The sequence below is a fragment of the Argopecten irradians genome, chromosome 13 (genome assembly GCF_041381155.1).
Source record: "Argopecten irradians isolate NY chromosome 13, Ai_NY, whole genome shotgun sequence".
Lineage (NCBI taxonomy): Eukaryota > Metazoa > Mollusca > Bivalvia > Pectinida > Pectinidae > Argopecten > Argopecten irradians.
Window position 1 is genome coordinate 30949936 of NC_091146.1, and position 23458 is coordinate 30973393.

The 23458-nt window shown below is 38.5% G+C and overlaps 1 protein-coding gene and 1 long non-coding RNA gene across 3 annotated transcripts; one reads left to right on the top strand and one right to left on the bottom strand.

Moving 5' to 3' along the window:
• Positions 1-6503: 6503 nt before the first annotated feature.
• On the bottom strand, positions 6504-10995 carry LOC138306008 (uncharacterized). Its single transcript, XM_069246329.1, has 3 exons — positions 9370-10995; positions 7685-7724; positions 6504-6810 (listed from the first exon to the last, which is right to left on the bottom strand). The coding sequence occupies exons 1-2, from the start codon at positions 10493-10495 to the stop codon at positions 7720-7722; spliced, it is 1131 nt and encodes a 376-aa protein (XP_069102430.1). The 5' UTR covers positions 10496-10995; the 3' UTR covers positions 6504-6810; positions 7685-7719.
• A 127-nt stretch (positions 10996-11122) lies between these two features.
• LOC138305477 (uncharacterized) lies at positions 11123-21530 on the top strand. 2 transcript variants are annotated; one of them, XR_011205705.1, is made up of 3 exons: positions 11123-16287; positions 16825-16947; positions 17625-21530. It is a non-coding gene; the product is annotated as an uncharacterized lncRNA (long non-coding RNA). The 2 variants fall into 2 exon arrangements; XR_011205706.1 differs by having other exon boundaries at positions 16825-16917.
• Positions 21531-23458: the final 1928 nt, after the last annotated feature.

Genomic DNA, 23458 nt, shown 5'->3' on the forward strand with positions numbered 1-23458 from the left:
ATATCTATCTTGTTCTCTAAATAGTTATTACTTATTAGAAATAGTACATTTAATCTACTAAACAAAAACAACTATTCATAGAGGTAGAGTGTCAAGCCTTATCTTGACCCAGTGGGATGTCTGACCTAGCTGACCATCATGATGCTGGCACAGTATGACACTTCCCTTCACAACCCAAATCACAAGCACTTACATAATTTACCTGGCTAACAGGATTTACACTACTACACTGAGATTGTGGTGGAATCTGTTTTTGGACTGAGATTGTGGTGGAATCTGTTTTTGGACTGAGATAATGGTGGAATCTGTTTTTGGACTGAGATTGTGGTGGAATCTGTTTCTGTACTAAATACCTCTACACTTCAATATACAATACAAATAACTCAATATATTTAGTGGAGAAAACGCTGCCTTGAACTACAGTCAACTGTGTAACAGTCAAATCTCTAGTTAATTGTTGATTTTATAAAGTACAATTACTGGCTGATTTACTGTCGTACGTTATTTTAACGCATGCGTTCATTACACAGAATGACAATATTCATCGAGCGGGGCAGCTAGATTTTTTCTATTTCATCATTGGATTTTTCTTCAATTTCTAATTATTTTGGTCTTGTCAATTGTATAATATTTTGAAACCATTTTGTAAAGTGAAATCATGTTTGGTACTGGGGGGTACAAATTCTCAATATCCACATGGTGTTTTGTATATATGTGCTGTCGACTTTTACTGATTTCTCAAACTTCTTTTTAATAAGTTCATCTGCTGTTACTGATTGAAGACATTTCTTTGTATCAACTTTTTTCAAGTTTTCAATTCCTCTGTAGGGAAAATGTTTTCTTTGTTATCAGCTTATGTCTCTGGTTATATATACAAGGCCTGGGGGTGGGGACTGAAGGGATATGGGAGGGTGTATATGTAGTTCATCAGCCATTTTATGATTATTACACAACACTACCTCCATTTCTTCGTTATCAGCTGATGTTTCTGGGTTACAAGGCCCCGGGGGTAGGGACTGTAACGATACCGGGGAGGAGGTAGTTCATCAGTCATTTCAGGATTATTACACAGCACTACCTCCATTTCTTTGAGACATTCTTTAAAATTGTCTGATACTATAAGGCCAGTCAATATCTATGTGAATGAATCATCACTCAACTCCTGATAAAAAAATGTAAACGGAATCTCGAGGTTTTCATGCTTTATAAGCTAATGTGATCTTTGCTGTCTGATGTACTCTCAGTAGCCATCTTGATGACAGATCTTTTTCAGATAAAGCTGACAGCGGTTTTGTCGCTATTTGTTAGTTAATTGTTTGAATTTATTGTTTAAAATTCATGTTTTGTGGTAGGGGGTTTTTACTTGTTAACTAAAAGCAAATTGGTATGTAAGTTAAAATGTTAACAAAGAGTATTTTTAGGTCATGATGACGCAATATCTCCTTGAATTAGACTGATACTGCAGGATTTTATTCCTACACAGTTATGTTTACGTTAATTTTAACATATATAACATAGGAATGCTTCCACCACCAGAAATACCAATTATGCCAGTTGTTGATCCAATTTACTTATTCACCCCTTTATACAGATATGGACCCTTCTAATTCTAAGGCTGGAAGGTTGCATTTTGAAATTTTAGGGGTGAATGAATTAACACCAAACTTAAGTTACCAGTGAACAGATGGAAAATCAATTGAAGACATAAAAGACCTAGATCAGCCTCCATTAAAAAGATTTTTGTCCCAACAGATGAAGAAGTTGAAACTCTGTTTAATTCCCGGTATAACATGATATTTTGGACAATGGTATATTGACCCGGGGTCAAAATACCATAATGGTGAAATGAACCCCCCATGGTAAAGTAAACCCCCCTTCTAAAAGTTACTACAACACTTCAATACATGTTTTTTTTTCTAATTTATGATAAACCCTCAATTGTGAAATTTAGTTATGTGATAAAAATGTCTAAAATTTGTGTTCATTAATTTTACGAATTAATTTAGTTTATTTATAAACATTTATATTATAACTGTACAAAAATATTGTAAATGACGTTTACTAATTAAATTCTGTGTAACCAAATGAGATGTTATTTGTCATCTATTCTGTATTTGTAAATTACAGAGTTATGTGCTCTTGTGGGTAGGTATTGGTTGTGGCATCACATGTACGCGAGCATAACATCACAAAATAATGACGTCTCAATGCAGACCTACCCGCAAGGGAGGCAACTTTGTAATATGCAAAGGCGGAATATTTAAAAAATGAAGATTTAAGCATTATTCTCAATGTCTTTTGGGGTTATGAAGTCATAGACAGAAAAAACGAAAGGACATTTTCATAGACGCGAAGCGAATTGCAATCGTGTCCATTACATTGAGTACTTGTATTTATGTGATTTAAAGGACATTTTTTCACATAATCCGCCTGATATCCAGTGATTCCACCCATGTTTGTTTTTATATATGTCATTGGTGACCGTAATATATTACCTGGAGCGATTTTCATTGGCTGGAAATTTTATTGTGACGTCATGACTGGACATCAGTAAACAATGACGTGACGTCATGATTCAATGAAATTGTAACAAAATGGCGGCTTCTGCTGGATTTTTGCAAAACATTCTGACGTTGAGATTCTTCGAAATGTAGGTTGTTTTAGTAATGTGATGAAAATATTTGTGTTCATTTCATATAATATTCTATATTTTACGGGAAAAATGAAATGACCCGCGTTATGAAAAATTAGCATTTAACTTATTTTAATTAAATTGTTAAGAAGGGGATGGCAAGTGTAGTATTGCCGGTAAGTTAATTACTTTTGTGATCTTATAAAATGATCAATTTCGTTTTACATTCCCATCTTAAAAAATGAAAGCCGTTCTGGAATGGTAGTGGCCCTTTAATGTAAATATTGTTATTTTATTCAGTCTTTCACCTTTCTATTTTTATTGTCAGTCTGATATTACTTCTACTCCGACATCTACAAAATAACTCTGGTTACAATTCCGGAATAAAAAGCAGAACTTGAAATAACTTTACTCAGCAATCTTTGAAAGAATCATGACCAAGCCATAATTGTTGTTTTCAACAATTATCACGATGGATGAGAGGGATTCTCTGTAATGAAGCCCGGAGGCTGGAGAGTTAAATAAGCACTTGTCAACCTGTTAGGTGCGTGACACTGAAGTTCAAAGTTGAAAAAAATATCCAACATAAGGTACCACACGTGCCAAACAATAAATTCCGTGTACAAATAGAACAAGAGGCCCATGGGCCTTAACGGTCATCTGACTCATGGCACAAAACAACAAAGTCACAGTATAAAGTATTGGTTAACGATTAATATAAACAATACAAGGAACTCCTTAGTTGAATATGTAAGTTTCTGAAAAAGGTAAATGTCATTTGTAGAACAAACTTGGTAGCCCTTCATCCAAATATGGTCGAAACCCATTCAAGGATTAATATAAGGAGGAGTCAGATTTAAAAGCCAAATTTCAGCAAAGCTCCCATTTTGGACCTCGGCCATGCTATCCCCATGGGTCTTACCTTGGTCCTTTATAAAATATGATTGTCCTTACCAAAAGTTCCCCCTTCTGAATCAATTAAAACCCCTATAGACCAATTTTCATTGAGGTCGGAGACTGAAACCTTAAAACAGGAAGTGGGCCAGCGGCCATCTTGGAATAACAAAATCTTTACGAAAATGTTTGCATGTTGTTCGGGCATCAATTAAAACCCCTATAGACCAATTTTCATTGAGATCGGAGACTGAAACCTTAAAATAGGAAGTGGGCCAGTGGCCATCTTGGAATACCAAAATCTTTACGAAAATGTTTGCATGGTATTCGGCATCAATTAAAACCCCTATAGACCAATTTTCATTGAGATCGGAGACTGATACCTTAAAACAGGTGTGGGCCAGTGGCCATCTTGGAATACCAAAATCTTTACGAAAATGTTTGCATGTTGTTCGGCATCAATTAAAACCCCTATAGACCAATTTTCATTGAGATCGGAGACTAAAACCTTAAAACAGAAAGTGGGCCAGCGACCATCTTGGAATATCAAAATCTTTACGAAAATGTTTGCATGTTGTTCAGCATCAATTAAAACCCCTATAGACCAATTTTCATTGAGATCGGAGACTGAAACCTTAAAACAGGAAGTGGGCCAGTGGCCATCTTGGAATACCAAAATCTTTACGAAAATGTTTGCATGTTGTTCGGCATCAATTAAAACCCCTATAGACCAATTTTCATTGAGATCGGAGACTGAAACCTTAAAACAGGAAGTGGGCCAGCTAAAATTAAGAAAATTTGCCCTTTTGGGGCCCCACCCCTCAGTTCCCAGGGTTCAGACCAGACTCATTTATATAAAATATAATTGTGTTTCCCCAATGATGTTTCACACCAAATATGGATAAAATTCATCAAAGGATGGAGGAGGAGTAGGATTTTAAAGCTAAAATTAAGAAAATTTGCCCATTTGGGGCCCCACCCCTCAGCCCCTAGGGGTTGGACCATGCTCATTTACATCAAATATGATTATCCTTCCGCAATAATGTTTTACACTAAATATAGATGAAATCCATCCAAGGATGAAGGAGGAGTAGGATTTTAAAGCTAACTTAAGAAAATATGCCCTTTGGGGGGCCCCACCCCTCAGCCCCTAGGGGTTGGACCACGCTCATTTATATAAAATATGATTGTCCGTCCCCGATGATGTTTCACACCAAATATGGATGAAATCAATCCAAGCATGAAGGAGGAGTAGGATTTCAAAGCTAAAATTCAGAAAATTTGCCTTTTTGGGGCCCCACCCCTCAGCCCCTAGGTGTCGGACCAGGCTTATTTATATAAAATATGATTACCCTTCCCAAATAATGTTTCACACTAAATATAGATGAAATCCATCCAAGGATGATGAAGGAGTAGGATTTTAAAGCTAAAATTAAGAAAATTTGCCCTTTTGGGGCCCCGCCCCTCAGCCCCTAAGGGTCGGACCAGGCTCATTTATATAAAATATGATAACCCTTCCCAAATAATGTTTCACACTAAATATAGATGAAATCCATCCAAAGATGAAGAAGGAGTAGGATTTTTGAGCTAAAATTAAGAAAATTTGCCCTTTTGGGGCCCCGCCCCTCTGACCCTAGGGGTCGGACCAAGCTCATTTATATAAAATATAATTGTCCTTCCCTAATGAAGCTTCACACCAAATATGGATGAAATCAACCCAAGGATGAAGGAGAAGTAGGATTTTTAAGCTTAAATTAAGAAAATTTGCCTTTTGGGGCCCCACCTCTCAGCCCCTAGGGGTCGGACCAGGCTCATTTATATAAAATATGATTGTCCTTCCCAAGTGATGTTTCAAACCAAATATGGATGAAATCCATCCAAGGATGAAGGAGGAGTAGGATTTTAAAGCTAAAATTAAGAAAATTTGCCCATTTCTGGGCCCCACCCCTCAGCCCCTAGGGGTCGGACCAGGCTCATTTATATAAAATATGATTGCCCTTCCCAAATAATGTTTCACACTAAATATAGATGAAATCCATCCAAGGATGAAGAAGGAGTAGGATTTTAGAGCTAAAATTAAGAAAATTTGCCCTTTTGGGGCCCCGCCCCTCTGACCCTAGGGGTCGGACCAAGCTCATTTATATAAAATATGATTGTCCTTCCCCAATATTGTTTTACACTAAATATAGATGAAATCCATCCAAGGATGAAGAAGGAGTAGGATTTTAGAGCTAAAATTAAGAAAATTTGCCCTTTTGGGGCCCCGCCCCTCTGACCCTAGGGGTCGGACCAAGCTCATTTATATAAAATATAATTGTCCTTCCCTAATGAAGCTTCACACCAAATATGGATGAAATCAACCCAAGGATGAAGGAGGAGTAGGATTTTAAAGCTTAAATTAAGAAAATTTGCCCTTTTGGGGCCCCACCCCTCAGCCCCTAGGGGTCGGACCAGGCTCATTTATATAAAATATGATTGTCCTTCCCCAATGATGTTTCAAACCAAATATGGATGAAATCCATCCAAGGATGAAGGAGGAGTAGGCTTTTGTATAAATAGTCTTACGCACGACGCACGGCGGACGGCGGACGGCGCACGGCGCACGGCGGACGGCGCACGACGACGGACGAAACACGATGACAATAGGTCATCCTGACCTTCGGTCAGATGACCTAAAAATTGGGAAAGAATGACCAAGCCTTGACACACGCTTTTTCAAAGAGAAATGTTGGCAGATTATATGCAAACCAAGGGAGGGAAATTATTTATAAACATCCATAGAAACCCAGAGACTTGGGAGGGTATTTAACTCTCCAGCCTCCGGGCTTCATTACAGAGAATCCCTCTCTTCCATCGTGATACTTGGATGAGGGGGGGATTCTCTTCCATTCAGCCCTACGGCTTACTAGTTAAATAAGCACCTTCAAAGAATCTGCCAACATTCCAAAGAAATCAGAAAACACAACGAAACTCCAAATAAAGTTCATTCTTTCATTCATTCAATGCAATATAATACATGGAAATTTCATTTCTCTGTCTGTAACACGCTGGTAGCAAACACACTCGTGTCCTCAACTTCCCGGAGGTAAAACCTCCTGAAGGTATTTGCTGAAGCCCAATTGGCCGTCTCCAAGATGTCTTTAAGTGATGTTCCTGCCGCATACGCCGCAGACGCCGAGGCTCCTCTCAATGAATGGGTCCTAAACTGTTGGCCCACTCCTGCCATCGTCATGGTTTCCCTGATCCACCTCGCTAAAGTAGATGTAGATATCTGTGAACCTTGCCTGAAAGAAACTAACAATTTGTTACTCTTCCGCAAATCCACAGTTTGCAACACATAATATCTAAGGGTTGTTAATACACACAATTTCTCCTGTGCATATTTGTGCAATACCACTTTATATAATGGCCTTGAAGGCTTAGACGTTTTCATCAACTCGGGCACCGTGAATACAATAGAGTCCCCAAAATCTTGCATATACCCAAGGTCTAGATTAACCAATGTCTGTGCTCTCTGGGCTGTTGTTAACGCTATCAAACAAGCCAACTTCTTTGTTAAACGATCCAACTCCAAAGACGCTAACGGAAACATATCCCCTAAATGCTTCAACAACGGAGCTACATCCCATGTTGAGGAGTATCTGGGCCTAGGAGGATTAGAATTAAAAACGCCCTTCATAAATCTAGAAACTATGAGATTGTTTGACAAACCAATATGTCCCAGCAAAGGCAACGTCTGAGACAACATACATTTATGTGTATTTATCACACTGTAAGATTTACCAAGGTTATGCAGATGAGTAAGGTAAGCTATCAACTCCTCGACAGCGGGACGATTGGCAACAACCTGTCGTTCACGACACCAAGCAACCCAGTTGTTCCATGCCAAGTCATATTGTTTGGATGTGGATTGTTTCCATGAGGAGAAGACAAGCGTGGCAGCCTGTCTTGAAAAACCCTGCTTTTGCAAGCATCTCCTGACACGCAACATGCGATCAGTCTCAGGCTGTTTCTTAAGGGATGAGGATCCCCTTGTGGGGACAGTAGCAAGTCTCGCCACCTCGGCAGACGTGCGGGAGCATCCACAACAATGTCTAATAGAGTAGGTAGCCACGCTTGGTTTCTCCACAATGGAACAACAACTATCGCCATACTTACTTTGTCTTCCTTTATTTTGTGCAACACACGGCTGATCAGACTGAAAGGAGCAAAAATATACGGTAAGTAATCTGACCATGACATAGCGAAAGCATCATAAAAGCAAGCATCTGGATCAGGATACCATGAGACAAACTTTAAAATCTTAAAATTTAACCTACTTGCAAATAGGTCAATATCTGGGCTAAAGAAATGACCACAGATCCGATCAAATATCGAGGAATGTAACGACCATTCCCCAGAGGACTGCATTGACCTAGACAAATAATCAGCATCCACATTCAACACCCCTGGTATGTGGGCAGCAGAAATATAAATATCTCTCTCTGTACACCATAACCACATCTCCTTTGCTAACTCATTCAACTCCAATACATTTCCACCAGGTTTGTTTATATACGCAATCGTACAAACATTGTCGGTCATAACCCTTACATGAGTACCTGATATGTCTGAACAAAAACACCTTAAAGCCAACCATACTGCTTTCAATTCCAAGACATTGATATGACATTCCTGTTCTGTCACCGACCACAGTCCTTTCGTCATCTGAGATCCAAACTTAGCTCCCCATCCATCACCGGAAGCATCTGTTTCTAAAACAACATCGGGATCACAAGACCTTATCGGGCGACCATTCATCCTGTCTACATTATCCTTCCACCATTCAATCTCTGCTCTAGACTGCCCATCTAAAACCACACTATCATCATAGGACAACCCCTCATGTAATGCCTTCGTCTTCTCCTTATCCACCAATCTATAAAACAGACCTGACAAACGGACTGCTCTTAGAGATGATGTAAACAACCCAATAAGACTTGCCAATTCTCTTAGAGAGATAGACTCCTGACATAAAACTCGAGAGCATGCATCTACAATTTTTCTCACCTTCTGTTCTGGCAATGAAACCGTAAATGTTTCTGAGTTAAGGAGATACCCAAGGTGGACAATAACGTGACTAGCAATGAACAAAGACTTCTCCGAACTAATCTGAAAGCCTGCAAGCTCAAACGTTTCAGCCAAGACTCTACAGTTTTTCTCACACAGCTCTTTATCCGCCGCCTTGACCAGTGAATCATCTATGTAGTAAAAGGCATGTATACCCTGACTGCGAACCTTTGCCAAAATCGGCTTCAATACCTTAGTAAATATATCCGAGGGGCACTTGTCAATCCAAAAGGCATAGCTACAAACTCATACAACCTACCCCTCCATTCAAACTTTAAATATTTCCTGTGTTGCTCGCAAACTGGTATACTGAAATATGCATCCTTCAAATCAATCGAGGTGAAAAAATCACCCCTCTCTACTGATTCCAAAACAACCTCCAAAGTCTCTTGTTTGAAATGATGGTAAACAATGAATTCATTCAACCTCTTTAAATTGATAACAGGCCTGAATTTACCATTCTTCTTCTGGACCAGAAACAAATTTGAAATAAACTCGCCTTCCTCATGCAATGACCGAGTTATTGCCCCTTTAGATATTAAATCATTCACTTCAGAATCAATAATCTCCATCTCGTCCTTACTAAAAGATATTGGTCCAGGCAACTTTCGTTGCACTGGAATCTCATTAAACTCAAGTGTAAGTCCATTCACTGTTTCCAAAATCCATTCATCATCCGTCAAAGACTGCCAAAAATCTAAATGTTTCTTAATTCTACCAGATGGAACACCTACCTTGGGAGCTATTCTTTCTTTTGGCTCTGACTCTGGTTTTGGTTCTGGCTCTGTTGTATACTGGCGGGTCGCCGTTGACCTCGACCCCGCTGGCCTGACCTGACCGTAAAAAAGGCCTCCCTGAGCCTCTGAACTGACCATTATAGCCCCCTCGTCCTCTCTGGCCGTTCCAACCTCCTCGCTGGACCTGTTTCCGTGAAGACAAAACATTGAAAGCTCTATTAGATTCTGAAATGTCTCTCACTCTCTTTGCAAGATCATCCCCAAATAAATTTGAAGTAATCGGCATATCTTTGCCACACAAAGCCTGATAAGACGTCGGGAGGGCCTGTCTCATAAAATATCTACGCCTCACCGACAACATCTGTACAGCATTACCTAGCATCGACAAGGCATCAATACAAAGAGGCCTGAACTTCTCTCGGAAGTCTGCATGATTCATTAGTGCCTCAGTCAACTTCATAACTGGCACCATGCCGTCCGACACAGACTTCTGGGCTTCCTTCAACTGAAAATCCCTCGCCTGTAATGGCCTACCAATTTTACCCCAAATCTCAGGGTTACATCGAGGGACAGTCATATCACCACAATTTGCTGGTGTCGGATATTTCTCCGCCATCTTGGTCACATCGGACGCTTTCCTACACGCAGTGTTTACCAACCTGGCTAATCCCTCGTGAACACTAGGCCCCACCTTCGCATCCCCATAAATGTAGTCGGGGATGGCGAACAAATCCTCCGTAGCGTCCTGCTCTGTAGGTAATATATCAGAGTATATATCATCAAAATCCACTACGGATTGTTCATTATTGAGCAGGCCCAACGGGTCCGTCATATCAACAAAATCTGAGTTGTCAATATACTCGTACTCACCATTGGCATTGGCATTGGGCTGTTTTCCTACGCCGGAACTCGCCCGTTTTACGTCCGCTACCTGCTCCTCCAGAGCCTTCATACGTTTGGCCATAAGCTGAATGTCGCTACCAGCGGCAGCGTCAACATTAACACGTTTCCTAACCCCACGGGGCACAGAAAATAGTTGGGGCATCGCCTCCAACGCCGCCATTACTGCTATCCCGAACAACGTTCGGTGACTGCGGCTGCGCAGACTCATTCTCGCTGACATAAGCGACAGGGTCGCTCAAGCCCGAATCTAAATTCGGGAGGGGGTCGGGGAAAAAATCACACCCCTCTGCCTCTGTCTCTCCTGGATGGAGAGATAGATCGTCATCCGAATCATCGGCCTCAAAAGTTACCGATAACGGCAACCGTTTACCGCGAGCTTGCTTGCGACGCATAGTAAACCGTGAGTAATTTAAATAACACAACAAACAGCTGATAAGCTTAGGTTAGACGTAAACGTCAAATTCAATAAGGAAAGGCTTCAAACTCCGCAAAATTAAAAATTAGAACAAAAACCAAATACACGCGTCGCGTAAGAAGAAACCTTCCCTTCTGGCTTTATGTCCGTCACGCACCCTGACTGACAAAAAAAAGCGTGTGTCAAGGCTTGGTCATGCCTTTTTATATGGTGACCCCGTGCAGGGTCAGGCACGTGTGGTACCTTATGTTGGATATTTTTTTCAACTTTGAACTTCAGTGTCACGCACCTAACAGGTTGACAAGTGCTTATTTAACTAGTAAGCCGTAGGGCTGAATTCTGTATAATTCATCTCTGACACTATCCGACCAATCACTCCCCTTCTCAAGCATTTGTTGATAGATAGCATTTAAAATACAGTTATTTGAAGTCTTTAATTTAATCCAATATTTAAAAATTCTTAATTATCTCACAATAGCCATCGGTTATCTGCCTAATTCTTGATATACCATACAATTTGCTGTACTTTTCTTAACTCCTAATAATTGTTTGCAAAAACTCAAGTGCAATTTTTCTATGCTTGGTGCTTTGTGAAACCCCCATACTTCACTACTGTAATTTAAAATACTAGCAACATAGGTATCAAATACATGAAGTAGTGTTTCAATGTTAAAACAAGTTTTTCTTACATACATTTGACACTGCAAAAAGATCTTTCTTTCCCTGTTCAGAAATTCTATCTCGTGCTTTCCTGAATTTACCGTTAAAATTTAGAAGAATACCAAGGTAATTAAAATCGTTTACAATCTCTAACTGGCAACCGTTATAAAACCAAATATCATCCTCTCTTAGTTTTCCCCCGTTTCTGAAAACTAATACTTTAGTTTTATCAGTATTTACAGTTAAGTTCCATTTTTTGGTGTAAGTAGAAAGTTAATCTAGCATTTTTAGCTCACCTGGCCCGAAGGGCCGGTGAGCTTATGTCATGGCGCGGCGTCCGTCGTCCGTCCGTCCGTCCGTCCGTCCGTCCGTCCGTCCGTCCGTCCGTCCGTCCGTCCGTCCGTCCGTCCGTCGTCCGTCCGTCAACATTTCCTTTAAATCGCTACTAGTCATAGAGTTCTGGATGGATTGTAACCAAATTTGGCCAGAAACATCCTTGGGGGAAGGGGAACAGAACTTGTATAAATTTTGGCTCTGACCCCCAGGGGGCAGGAGGGGCGGGGCCCAATAGGGGTAATAGAGGTAAATCCTATAAATCGCTACTTGTCCTAGAGTTCTGCATGGAGTGTAACCAAATTTGGCCAGAAACATCCTTGGGGGAAGGGGAACAGAACTTGTATAAATTTTGGCTCTGACCCCCTGGGGGCAGGAGGAGCGGGGCCCAATAGGGGTAATAGAGGTAAATCCTATAAATCGCTACTTGTCCTAGAGTTCTGCATGGATTGTAACCAAATTTGGCCAGAAACATCCTTGGGGGAAGGGGAACAGACCTTGTATAAATTTTGGCTCTGACCCCTCGGGGGCAGGAGGGATGGGGCCCAATAGGGGTAATAGAGGTAAATCCTATAAATCGCTACTTGTCCTAGAGTTCTGCATGGATTGTAACCAAATTTGGCCAGAAACATCCTTGGGGGAAGGGGAACAGAACTTGTATAAATTTTGGCTCTGACCCCCCGGGGGCAGGAGGGGCGGGGCCCAATAGGGGTAATAGAGGTAAATCCTATAAATCGCTACTTGTCCTAGAGTTCTGCATAGATTGTAACCAAATTTGGCCAGAAATATCCTTGGGGGAAGAGGAACAGAACTTGTATAGATTTTGGCTCTGACCCCCTGGGGGCAGGAGGGGCGGGGCCCAATAGGGGTAATAGAGGTAAATCGTATAAATTGCTACTTGTCCTAGAGTTCTGCATGGATTGTAACCAAATTTGGCCAGAAACATCCTTGGGGGAAGGGGAACAGAACTGTATAAATTTTGGCTCTGATCCCCCGTGGGCAGGAGGGATGGGGCCCAATTGGGGAAATAGAGGTAAATCCTATAAATTGCTACTTGTCCTAGAGTTCTGCATGGATTGTAACCAAATTTGGCCAGAAACATCCTTGGGGGAAGGGGAACAGAACTTGTATAAATTTTGGCATTGACTACCCGGGGGCAGGAAGGGGGGGGCCCAATAGGGGAAATAGAGGTAAATCCTAAAAAATTCTACTTGTCTTAGAGTTCTGCATGGATTGTAACCAAATTTGGCCAGAAACATCGTTGGGGTTAACAGAATTCGTATAAATTTTGGCTTTGATCCCCCATGGAGGAGAAAGAGTGGGGCCCAATAGGGGAATTAGAGGTAAATATCCAAATTTCTTCAGAAAAGAAACAATGAACTTATATTCAGAACATTACTTGGCATTACAAACCAGGTGAGCGATACAGGCCCTCTGGGCCTCTTGTTTGTAAACCCTCTGCAGTTTCGGATAAAAGTACCATGTCGTCTGCGTATATCAATAGAAATAGATTAAGTGTTTGCAATTCAATAGACGGACAGTCATCTGTTAAAAAACTCATCTCACAATCATTAATGTACATTGTGAACATTAAAGATGACAATATATCACCTTGGAATAAACCGTTCTTGCACTCAAAAAAACATCAGACATTTTATTATCATACTTAACACAACATTTGACAACAACATTTGACATCATTTGACGTATCATACGTAGCATTTTCCCTTCCACGCCCGCTTTGATTAATTTTAACCATAAATTCTGCCGATTTACAAAATCAAATGCTTTCCTGAAATCAATGGAACAGCAGTACAATCTGTTTCTGTTTTTTCATGTTTTGCTTATTAAAGATTGTAAGACAAATATAGCATCAACTGTTGACATATGTTTTTAAAACCAAATTGTGCATCACTTATTTTTGAATATTCATAATCAAATCAACTAGTCTATTGTTCAAAATTGAGGTGAAAAGTTTCCCCAAACAACTTATTAAAGTAATGCCTCTATAATTATTAGTGTCATCCTTATTTCCCTTCTTGAAAACAGGAACAATGTTACCTATTGACCAGGATGTTGGATAGTTACCAGACTTAAAAATATTATTAAACAATACAACTAGGCAAGGCAAAAGAACATATTTACACTTAATAAAATACTTTTTAATTAGTAGATCCTGACAACATGCTTTAGATGTGCTTAAATTATTAATAGCTTTAAGTATTTCTTTCTCAGTAATATCGGCATCTAATTCATTAAAAACTGAATTAGAAATATTGTTACATGTATCATAATCGTGTAAAAGCCAGTTACCATTTCATTCTCTTGAGGTGCAGTGGAAGATAAATCATGAAAGTATTCGTAAAAAGCGTTTATCATTAATACAATATTGTCGTTAATGTTATCGATAATACGACAGTGCTTGGACAATGATGATTTAATTAAAATAACAATACCACCACCTTTGCCATGCTGTCTAGGAAAAATATGGCAATCGTAACCTTCTACTTCCAGCACATCATCTTCTTTCACCCAGCACTCGTACAAACAAACAACATCATATTTACAAATAATATTTACAAAGTCTTGTGACTCTAACTTTTCTGCAATACCTCTACAAATGTTCCATGATATGATGGAGGGAGACTCCCTCCACACTATCCTAATAGCTGGTATGGTGCTGGTTCCATCTAGGTGGGGGACCATGTCCGGATGATGATCCAGAACCATCGATAGGTCCATGCACCACTGATGGATGACTCGGATCTCTCACGATACGGTCATGATCGACTTGGGGTCGATACCTCACAGTACGATCTAGATCGACTTGGGGTCAATCCCTCGTAATACGGTCATAATCGACTTGAGGTCGATCCCTCACGATACGGTCATGATCAGCTTGAGGTCGATGTGCAAAGCTTTTCGACTCTCCGGAGACTCGCGGCACGTGAAGATCAGCCTGTATTAGTAATGTCTCATAATCCCTAGGGATTAAGTTCGATCGTGTGAACCAGTCGATGTATTATTGCGATCTGAATTCTCTTCTCTACTGGTGTTGCGTGCAGCCGCTTCATTAGCTGTCGATCGGCTTGAACCGGAAGTTGTCTCCCGTGGCGAAGACGCAAGACGACGTCGCTTCGCGTTATTACGGTCTGGGGTATTACTAGTCTTGGGCAGATCAGATGCAACCGACTTCACAACTTCACTATATGACCCCCGGTTCCATTGTGGTTGGACATAGTCATTGTCGCGTGCTTCTAACTCTTCTCCTGCTCCAGTATATAGCTCATTGTTTATATATAAACGATCACGTATTAGCTTCACGTTGCAGTTCTGTGATCTGTAATACTTCTGTATGGGATACAGGAATTTGCGGCTTTCTTCGACCGAAGGGGGGAATTGTTCGCTTATTCCAAAGCGAGTACCATGCAGCAGATACCCTCGTTCTTTCACAGCCTGTCTATCGGCGAAGTAAATGAAACGAGCAACTATATGGCGTGTGCGACCCTGTATGCGTTTCTTGAACCTGTGCACGTTACCAAACTCAATGTTACTTTGTATGCCCAGTTCATTCCAAATGAATTCCCTAAGGTTTTTCTCTGTGTTCTCATTAAATTGTTCCCGAAGACCGGTAAATACCAAGTTATTCTTCATCGATCGACACTGCAGGTCTTCCACCATATTAATAAGTTCATCACAATCTTTTTTCGTAGAGTTGGATTCGTTGACTAAATTTACATTGTCTATGCGCTGCTTATCAACTTCCGACTGCAGTTGTCGTATTGTCATTTCGTTGACGGAGGTTTGCTTCTTGACTTCGTCGAAAATGTCGCTCATCGACTGAGCTGAAGCTTCTATTTCCTCGGTTCTCTTACGGACCTTGTTAATCTCCCGTTCCATTCCTGTAACACGACTTGCCAAGAACGTGATAGAATATTCGATTCCTGATAGTCGGTTATCTAGTCCTTTAATCATCAACGCCAAATCGTCAAGTGTCCAATTGCCTTGGCCATGACGGGCCCCGTGGGCCTCTTCCAAAGTAGTAGATGCCATCGCTATTATAGTACATACACCATGCGCTCCAATAGACCGTGACGGATTTTCGGCGATGATCAATGTTCACCTGACATGTAAGCGTACATACATGTAGGTGAATTGGGCTATATATACTATATACGTTATATAGGAGCTCACTGGACGAAGTTTAAGATGCACTCAAAATGTCTAGAGTAAAATAAGGCATCAACATTACGGGTAAAGCCACACTGTTCAAAAACTCACGTATACACATGGTTATCCTCCAGTAAAACACACATAAAGCACATAAATAGTTGACATTTTCCCCTCAGATGTAAACAGCGACCGCCATGAAACACCGGAAGTACCACATGTAGATATCAATATTCGTTGATATTAACTTTTGCTAATTTTCTCGGATCACAAAATTTCGAAAGTAAATCGCACACGAAAGAAGTTTCTAGTATGATCTGAATATCATTCTTTGTTACAGTGTCCCTCTTATGGTAAGGTGATTCGGAGAGATGGAAATCCAACAGAACCTGAGGACATCGCCAGACTGGTCAGTAAAGAATAGGATACTACAGGTTTGTAATTCTATTTGTAGCTCATTAGTCTCTGCCTTGGTGGGAGAGACATATTATAATGTGGGCCATGTCCTGTCCTCCTGATTCCTTATGAATCATATGATAGAGGGGATATTTATGAACATCTATACCATTACATCAATTTATTAAGAAATTGAGTAAATTACAAAAAATCTATGGCAAATAATTGTTCCATCTCTAGCTAAGAGGTCAATGGTTATTTTCATTTTTAACATTTTAGTTAACCTGATCCAAAGTGTCTGCATCTGATGGCATGCAGTAAAGTGTTTCACTGTAGATCTGGTTATATTTTTCTTTCACTATACCTCATTTTGGTCGAATCAAACACAATCTCTGGTTGAATTAATTTGACGATGACTGACCTTTCAAAAATTGAAGAAAAGGAAATAAAGGATGAGCTATTTTAATGCTGTACAATTACAAGCTACAAAAAAATCTATGAAACTTAAGCTTAAATATTTAATAATTGTACACAAGTTTAATGAGTAGTAATTATTACCCAATTATAAATTCTAGTTGAGATTTCTGCCTTGCAAGACCCGAAACTCCAGGCAGATAGAGAGACCGCCCTTGGTGTTGACCTTGACTCTGGAAAGTCAAAGAGCAAAGGTAAAGGGAAAGGCAAGGGCAAGGACAAAGGTAAAGGGAAGCAACCTAAAAATCCAAACCTAACCAACATCAAGGAGTCTACAAATAAGGCGCGTTACAGACTTGAAGTAAAAGTATTCAAATTTTACGTATCATCCTATCAAGGATAATAGTTCTCAAACTTGTAAAAGAGATTTGATTAGTTTCCCCTCTAAATACATGTAGCTGGTAAATTTTAAAAGAATTTCTCTTTACAGACTCTAAAAATCTAAACCACACATTTAAATGAGTACCATAATTAAAGACAATGAAGACATTATATTTTTCCAACGATTTAACTCATTCACCCATGAAGAAATTTAAAAATTAAAGATTAAACAAATTCTTGTAAACATTAGACCATGACCGATCCATTATGGATTTCAGGGATGAATGATTTTAATAAGCTTTTTACTCTGAACAACATATTGATACCTGATAACTACATATTCAGTTTATTGTGAAAACATGTACAGTGTACCGTATTTCCCAGAAAATCAGCCGCGACTTTTTTCCCTAAAATCGGGAGTGCGGCTTATACACCAATGCGGCTTATTTGTGGACGAAAACCAAAATGTGACGATGTTTTTGAATTATTACGTCTTGATTGTCATGTGAAAATCGTAAGTTTCAATCGCCAGATTTGTAAACTATGTATAAACAATGTATGTCTACGGCTGTAATTTCAGGTTGGTACTTAAGGGAGTTGCTGCGGCTCAAAATGAAATTGCATACAAGAAAGTTTGAGACAAGTTTGGGAACCAGTTCAACAATGTCCTCAAGACTCTAGACTGTGAATAGTTTTACAAGCTTCATGAGCAGCCTATCAGCAAGCAATGTTGTTACTTTGGGATTTTCAGAAAGCGGTAAACCTTTGTGAATTAAAGAATGTTGTAACTGTTTGTACATCCAGAATGTGTTCACAAGAAATGTGAACAAAAAACCTAAAAACTGTGTCGTCCTATGGATGGCTGTGTCGGTTGAAATGACGACAAGGAGTAGGGTAGAAGCTTGTTGACGGCTTATTTATTCAATGTGAAGTGTAAACAAGAGTTTTCTCTTTCCCTCTCTAATATGTAGCCCTAAATGAGGCGGTGACGTAGGTAGACGTAAAGTGTATGTGGGGCGGAAGTACCCAGTCAAGTCTCAGTCTAATCTCCGTCTAGTTTCCGTCTAATGTTCGTCTGACTGGGGCCTATTGCGACCCTCTATTTATAATGATTAGGTACGTGACTGGTGCACGTGCCGTTGGGACAATGGCAAAGGTTACCCAGCTCATCATAAACTGTCAAAATTTACTAATTTTAATTCAGAATACAGCCTTCCCGGCGCATGATGCAGGCTTAAGAAAATAGAAATGTTTTGATTTTCTGACTGGACTTGGTTGAGGCTTGACAGAACCGGCTGTAATATGAACATTTTGCACAAACTATACTGCGCAGTTAAACAGGTGTGTGGACTACGTGATGTCCTATCATTCCTTCCAGAACATTCCACGTAGTCCCTACCATACCCATACCTATTCGGTAACAATTAACTAATAAGTTGGTCACCTAGTTTAACACGTGCATAGACCGTGCGATGTCCTGTAATGCTTTCCAGAACATCCCACGTAGTCGCTACTAAGTAGGTGCCGTAACAATTTACTGATATTTTCACCTAGTTTGGCCATGCCTTAAAACAACAACCTATCTCTGGCTGCAAGCATGAGTAAACAATTCCGCGTTACTGACCTTTAAATATACTACACATCGGTACTAGGTCTAAGCAACATTATATACACCATAATAATGCACTATGAAATTAAACACAGCCTAATAAATATATACTTGGTTGTTATTAAATAACTAATACTTGTACTCTTATAAGATACACTATAGTTTAACTCAGCCCCGCGATCCACAATTATACACGGCTAGCATGACAACTTCTGTCAAGGTTCAACAGGTACCCCACTTCCTGTTTACCTAGCGGGAATATTCAAATATCATATCTATTAATGATATTCATGGGGACTTAAGCAGGGCTACTAGCCTGCCTATCTCTATAGGGTTACAATCATTCTATCACCAATAATTTCATTGGGGCTTAAGCAAGGCTACCAGCCTGCCTACCTCTATAGGGTTAACGTTACAATCGTTCTATCACCAATAATTTCATTGGGACTTAAGTAAGGTTACCAGCCTGCCTACCTCTATAGGGTAACAACTGTTGGAAAGATGATCAAGAAAACAAGGAAGTTTCCACCGTCAAAGTGATCATGCTTAGTTTTACTTGTTGACTTAATGACCATTTCTGATAAAAACCACCTCTGTATATTGGGTACCTTTGTATAATGACCACCTCTGTATAATGACCACTTTTGTATAATGGTAACCTCTGTATAATGACCACCTCTGTATAATGGCCACATCTGTATAATGACCACATTTGTATAATGGTCACCTCTGCATAATGACCACCTCTGTATAATGGTCACCTCTGTATAATGACCACCTCTGTATAATAACCACCTCTGTATAATGACCACCTCTGTATAATGACCACCTCTATATAATGACCACATCTGTATAATGGTCACCTCTGTATAATGACCACCTCTATATAATAACCACCTCTGTATAATGACCACCTCTGTATAATAGCCACCTGACTAATTGTCTGTTATAAATTATACCTCATATGTTGTCATAATATGGCATCATTGATTATTGATTTATGTTATTTAAAATATACATGTACATAGTGTGTTTATTTAATAAAAAGTGTATATTTAATTTACCCTTTACTTTTCTTAAAATAATACACATTAAATGTTACATGAGGGTTTTATATAATTAGATAAATTTTTCTGAACAGCGTAACAATGGATTATTGTAATTTGTGAATTTGATATGAAGTTTCTCGTTTTTTTTCCGTATCCTATGTATCCATGATGTTGGATATCAAAATCCCTTTAGGATGTCGTGTTAGTATGTGTATGACACGCAGTAAACAAATATGATAGCTGTCAGTGTTGGTTATTTTCATTTTCCATAAAGGGCATTATTTCTGATGAATTATTTACTTTATCTCAATGTATAATTATATAACTAGAGAAATACATTGTTGTGGCCTGTTTTACTAAGCTTCATACGTTAGGATAAAAATTTCATCAAAATATATCTGTTTTACTAAAGCGTTCACACATTAAGTCTTCGTCGTAAACTTAACTTACAAACATTCGGAAAATACGATTTTGGAACTCTATAACACAAAGAGCTGAGAATTAATTACAGTTTATATCATTATGGACCCACCAGAGTGCCCATAGACCATTTATAGTCATTTAAGGGGTCTAGATAAAAAAATCAAAGTTTAGTAAGACAAAATTTCATGTATTTTAACTTAATTAAGGTGACAATAAATTTGTAACTTACGAAGCTTAGTAAAACAGGCCACAGATGGTGTATATTAGATATGTGCCATGATGAAAATTGATTTTGATGTTGAACATCTAAAAATATGTTGCATTGTAATTTGATATTTTGATAACTTGATTATATTACTTTTGACTCATTACACGTTTCTAAATATCTAAATGATTGTTCAGACAGAAATTAGGATTTGCTATTTATTATTTAAGAATCTTTGTATTAAAATAAAAGGTTACACATGTTATCATGACTCGGACTTGTCATGTTTGTACTTGCCAGTGACATTTATTTGGAACTCACCATTCACCATGAACATCATTCATCTTTATCATTCATGGAACTACGTGGAGATCTAGATAGGATTTAAATCAGATTGACTTAGAAACACATTACCGTACTTGACTCCATAAGCTGCCGGGCATTAATACATTGAAACGGTTTTTTTTCTTTTTGGTTCGAAATCTTATTTCGGAAAAAATTCATAGTGCACGTAAGCAGCATACATATTATTAATACAAGTAATAAGACCTTGCATAGATGGATGGATATGTTAAATCATAGATTAATGACTTATCACATTTAACGTGACATACAGTATCACAAAGAAAGAACATTGCTTTCTTTTGTCAGTGTCAATATCAAAGATGTGGAATGAAAATGCACACAATTAATTCTAGGTCGAATTAGCCTAGTGGATAAGGTGCTGGAGTCTTGACTAGAAGGTTGTGAGTTCTAATCTTGCTATGGAAGGATTTTTTTCTTTTTAATTTTCACATGTTTCTATGAATAAAACAGTCACAGCACAGTCGGGATGGACACACCCCACCCTTCCACATACCCTCCAAATTCTTTCATTTCACTTATAATTGGGAGAAAACTTCTTCTCTGTGGTCATGTCTGATTTGCATATTTGACACACATACATGGGAGATAATTCCATAACATGAATGGGAGATAACTCTTCCTACTTCCCACAATAGACAATAAATCACTTCTACCACAGTTTCCTGCACAAATCGTCCAACTTTATAACTTTGAAAACATAAAAGGATAATCATTCAGACCACATTAGGGCTAACCTTTCACAAAATCATTGCACAAAGTAAGCTATTTATCATTTTGAAAAAAAAAAAAAAAAAAAAAAAAAAACAAACAAACAAACAAAAAACAAATAGAGAACCTACTACAGTTTATATCATCAGTCTGTATTCAATTGGAGGTAAGTGAAATTCAGTCCTCGAAAAGGGGACGGGGTTGCTTATAGGAAAAGGAGCCCGTATTTCGTAGAATATGGTATGCAATTAATTGTTTAAAATACACATACATTACATGTAATGTGCGTTGTGAGTCATGATAATTCCAGGCTGGTATGTGATGTTTGATTTGATGTGTATTTAGTTTTACCTCAGGAAGTACATGTAACAGACTGGCACTTTTAAAGTCTGAAATCTGCTGAACATTTAATTTAAGATCTCATAGGAGTTGACTTCATTTACAGTTTCATGGATTTTCTTAAATATTATTGTTTATGAAAACTGCTCAAAATGTGGAACATTTTTCCAACTTTTGGAATTTAGCATTAGAGATTATTATGTACTTTTGAATGACGAATAAAATTTGATGACAACACCGGATATGTTATGTCAATATAAAGATTAAGGAAGAATATTGATGCAGATATTCATAATGCAAGGATTCAAATAAATGAAAAAAAAGATAACTGTTTTAAATATTGTTTATTTTATTTCATATTCATTTATTTCTTGCACATTTATCTTTTTATATATTTAAAAGAATATAATACAACATGAACAATAATACATATATTTATTAGTACTTTAACATGTTATTGATTATTTTGGAACTTGTAATACTGTCAAATAGTATTGCTGATTAGTTTTGCAAACTTATGATAAAATATCATCATTTGTTCATTTCTTGCGATGAGTTGCTTCTTTTTAACCGGGACTTCCTCATTTCCTCTGGCTCGGTTAGAGGGGAAGATGAGATGTGAGGGAAATTGCACTCGGTCTGAGTGGCCAGTCGTCTGGACATCTCCAACACGCCTTCTATCTGTAGGAGTTTGTTAAATTGTGCTGTCCTCTAACCGTGTACCAACCTTCGTAAAGCGGGCCTTTACACCCACCGCCTTTGTAAAGAAAAAATATGATTGAATCACAGGAACACAATTAAAATGAACACGTTTGTTTGGTTACATTAGCAAATCGATGCAAAATTATACCTAGTATTTGTGAAATATTTTGGTATACAATAGTACATTAAAATAATGGAGACTACCAGTATTTTGCATTTACATATTTCAAAAAGTTATCTGCCCTTGCGGGTAGGAAGTAATTGATTGTTTACTGGTGTGTCATCAATTTGTCAAGGTTACATACTATTCTCAGAGAAATTATACCTAGTATTGGTGAAATATTTTGGTATACAATAGTAGATTAAAGATGCTCCACCGCCGACAGAGTATAAATGATATTCATCATTTGAACAATAATTGGTGTTTAATCGTGTATATATATGTCAAATTAAAACAAAAAATATTATAAAATAATTTATTTTGCCTTTGGTGCATGCGCAATCAGTACTTCATTCCATATAGGATATATAGTGACACGGAATATTTTTCGGAATGCAATTAATTATTTTTCATATTTTTAACTTGATGTAAAATTATATGCTCAAACTTTTCAATTGTGGTAATGGTGTAAAGTTTGTAACTTTTGTAACTGAAGAAACATACTTAATCGTCTGCTCCTGTTTTTGATAGTGAAAAAAAATACCATTTGTCATTTGACTACCAGTATTTTGCATTTACATATTTCAACAAGAGATCCCAGAGGGATCTTGTAGACCACCAAAGAATGATCTATGTCTGACAATGGAAAGAGGGATCTTTTCCCTGCTCTTCAAACTTTTTCAAACATACTACATACGAAATTTAAGACAGATCGCTTCATTAATTTCTGAAAAAAAAGCGGTGAAATCCAAGATACACAAAAGCTGTAGCCGCCGGTTGGCCATCTTGTTGACCGATCGGTCCCAAAGGTACTATGCACATCTAGAGGAACCTACGTATGGAATTTGAGAGA

Excerpts from the sequence above, each read along its gene's own strand:
- LOC138306008 (XM_069246329.1), bottom strand. The coding sequence starts at position 10,495 with ATGTCAGCGAGAATGAGTCTGCGCAGCCGCAGTCACCGAACGTTGTTC.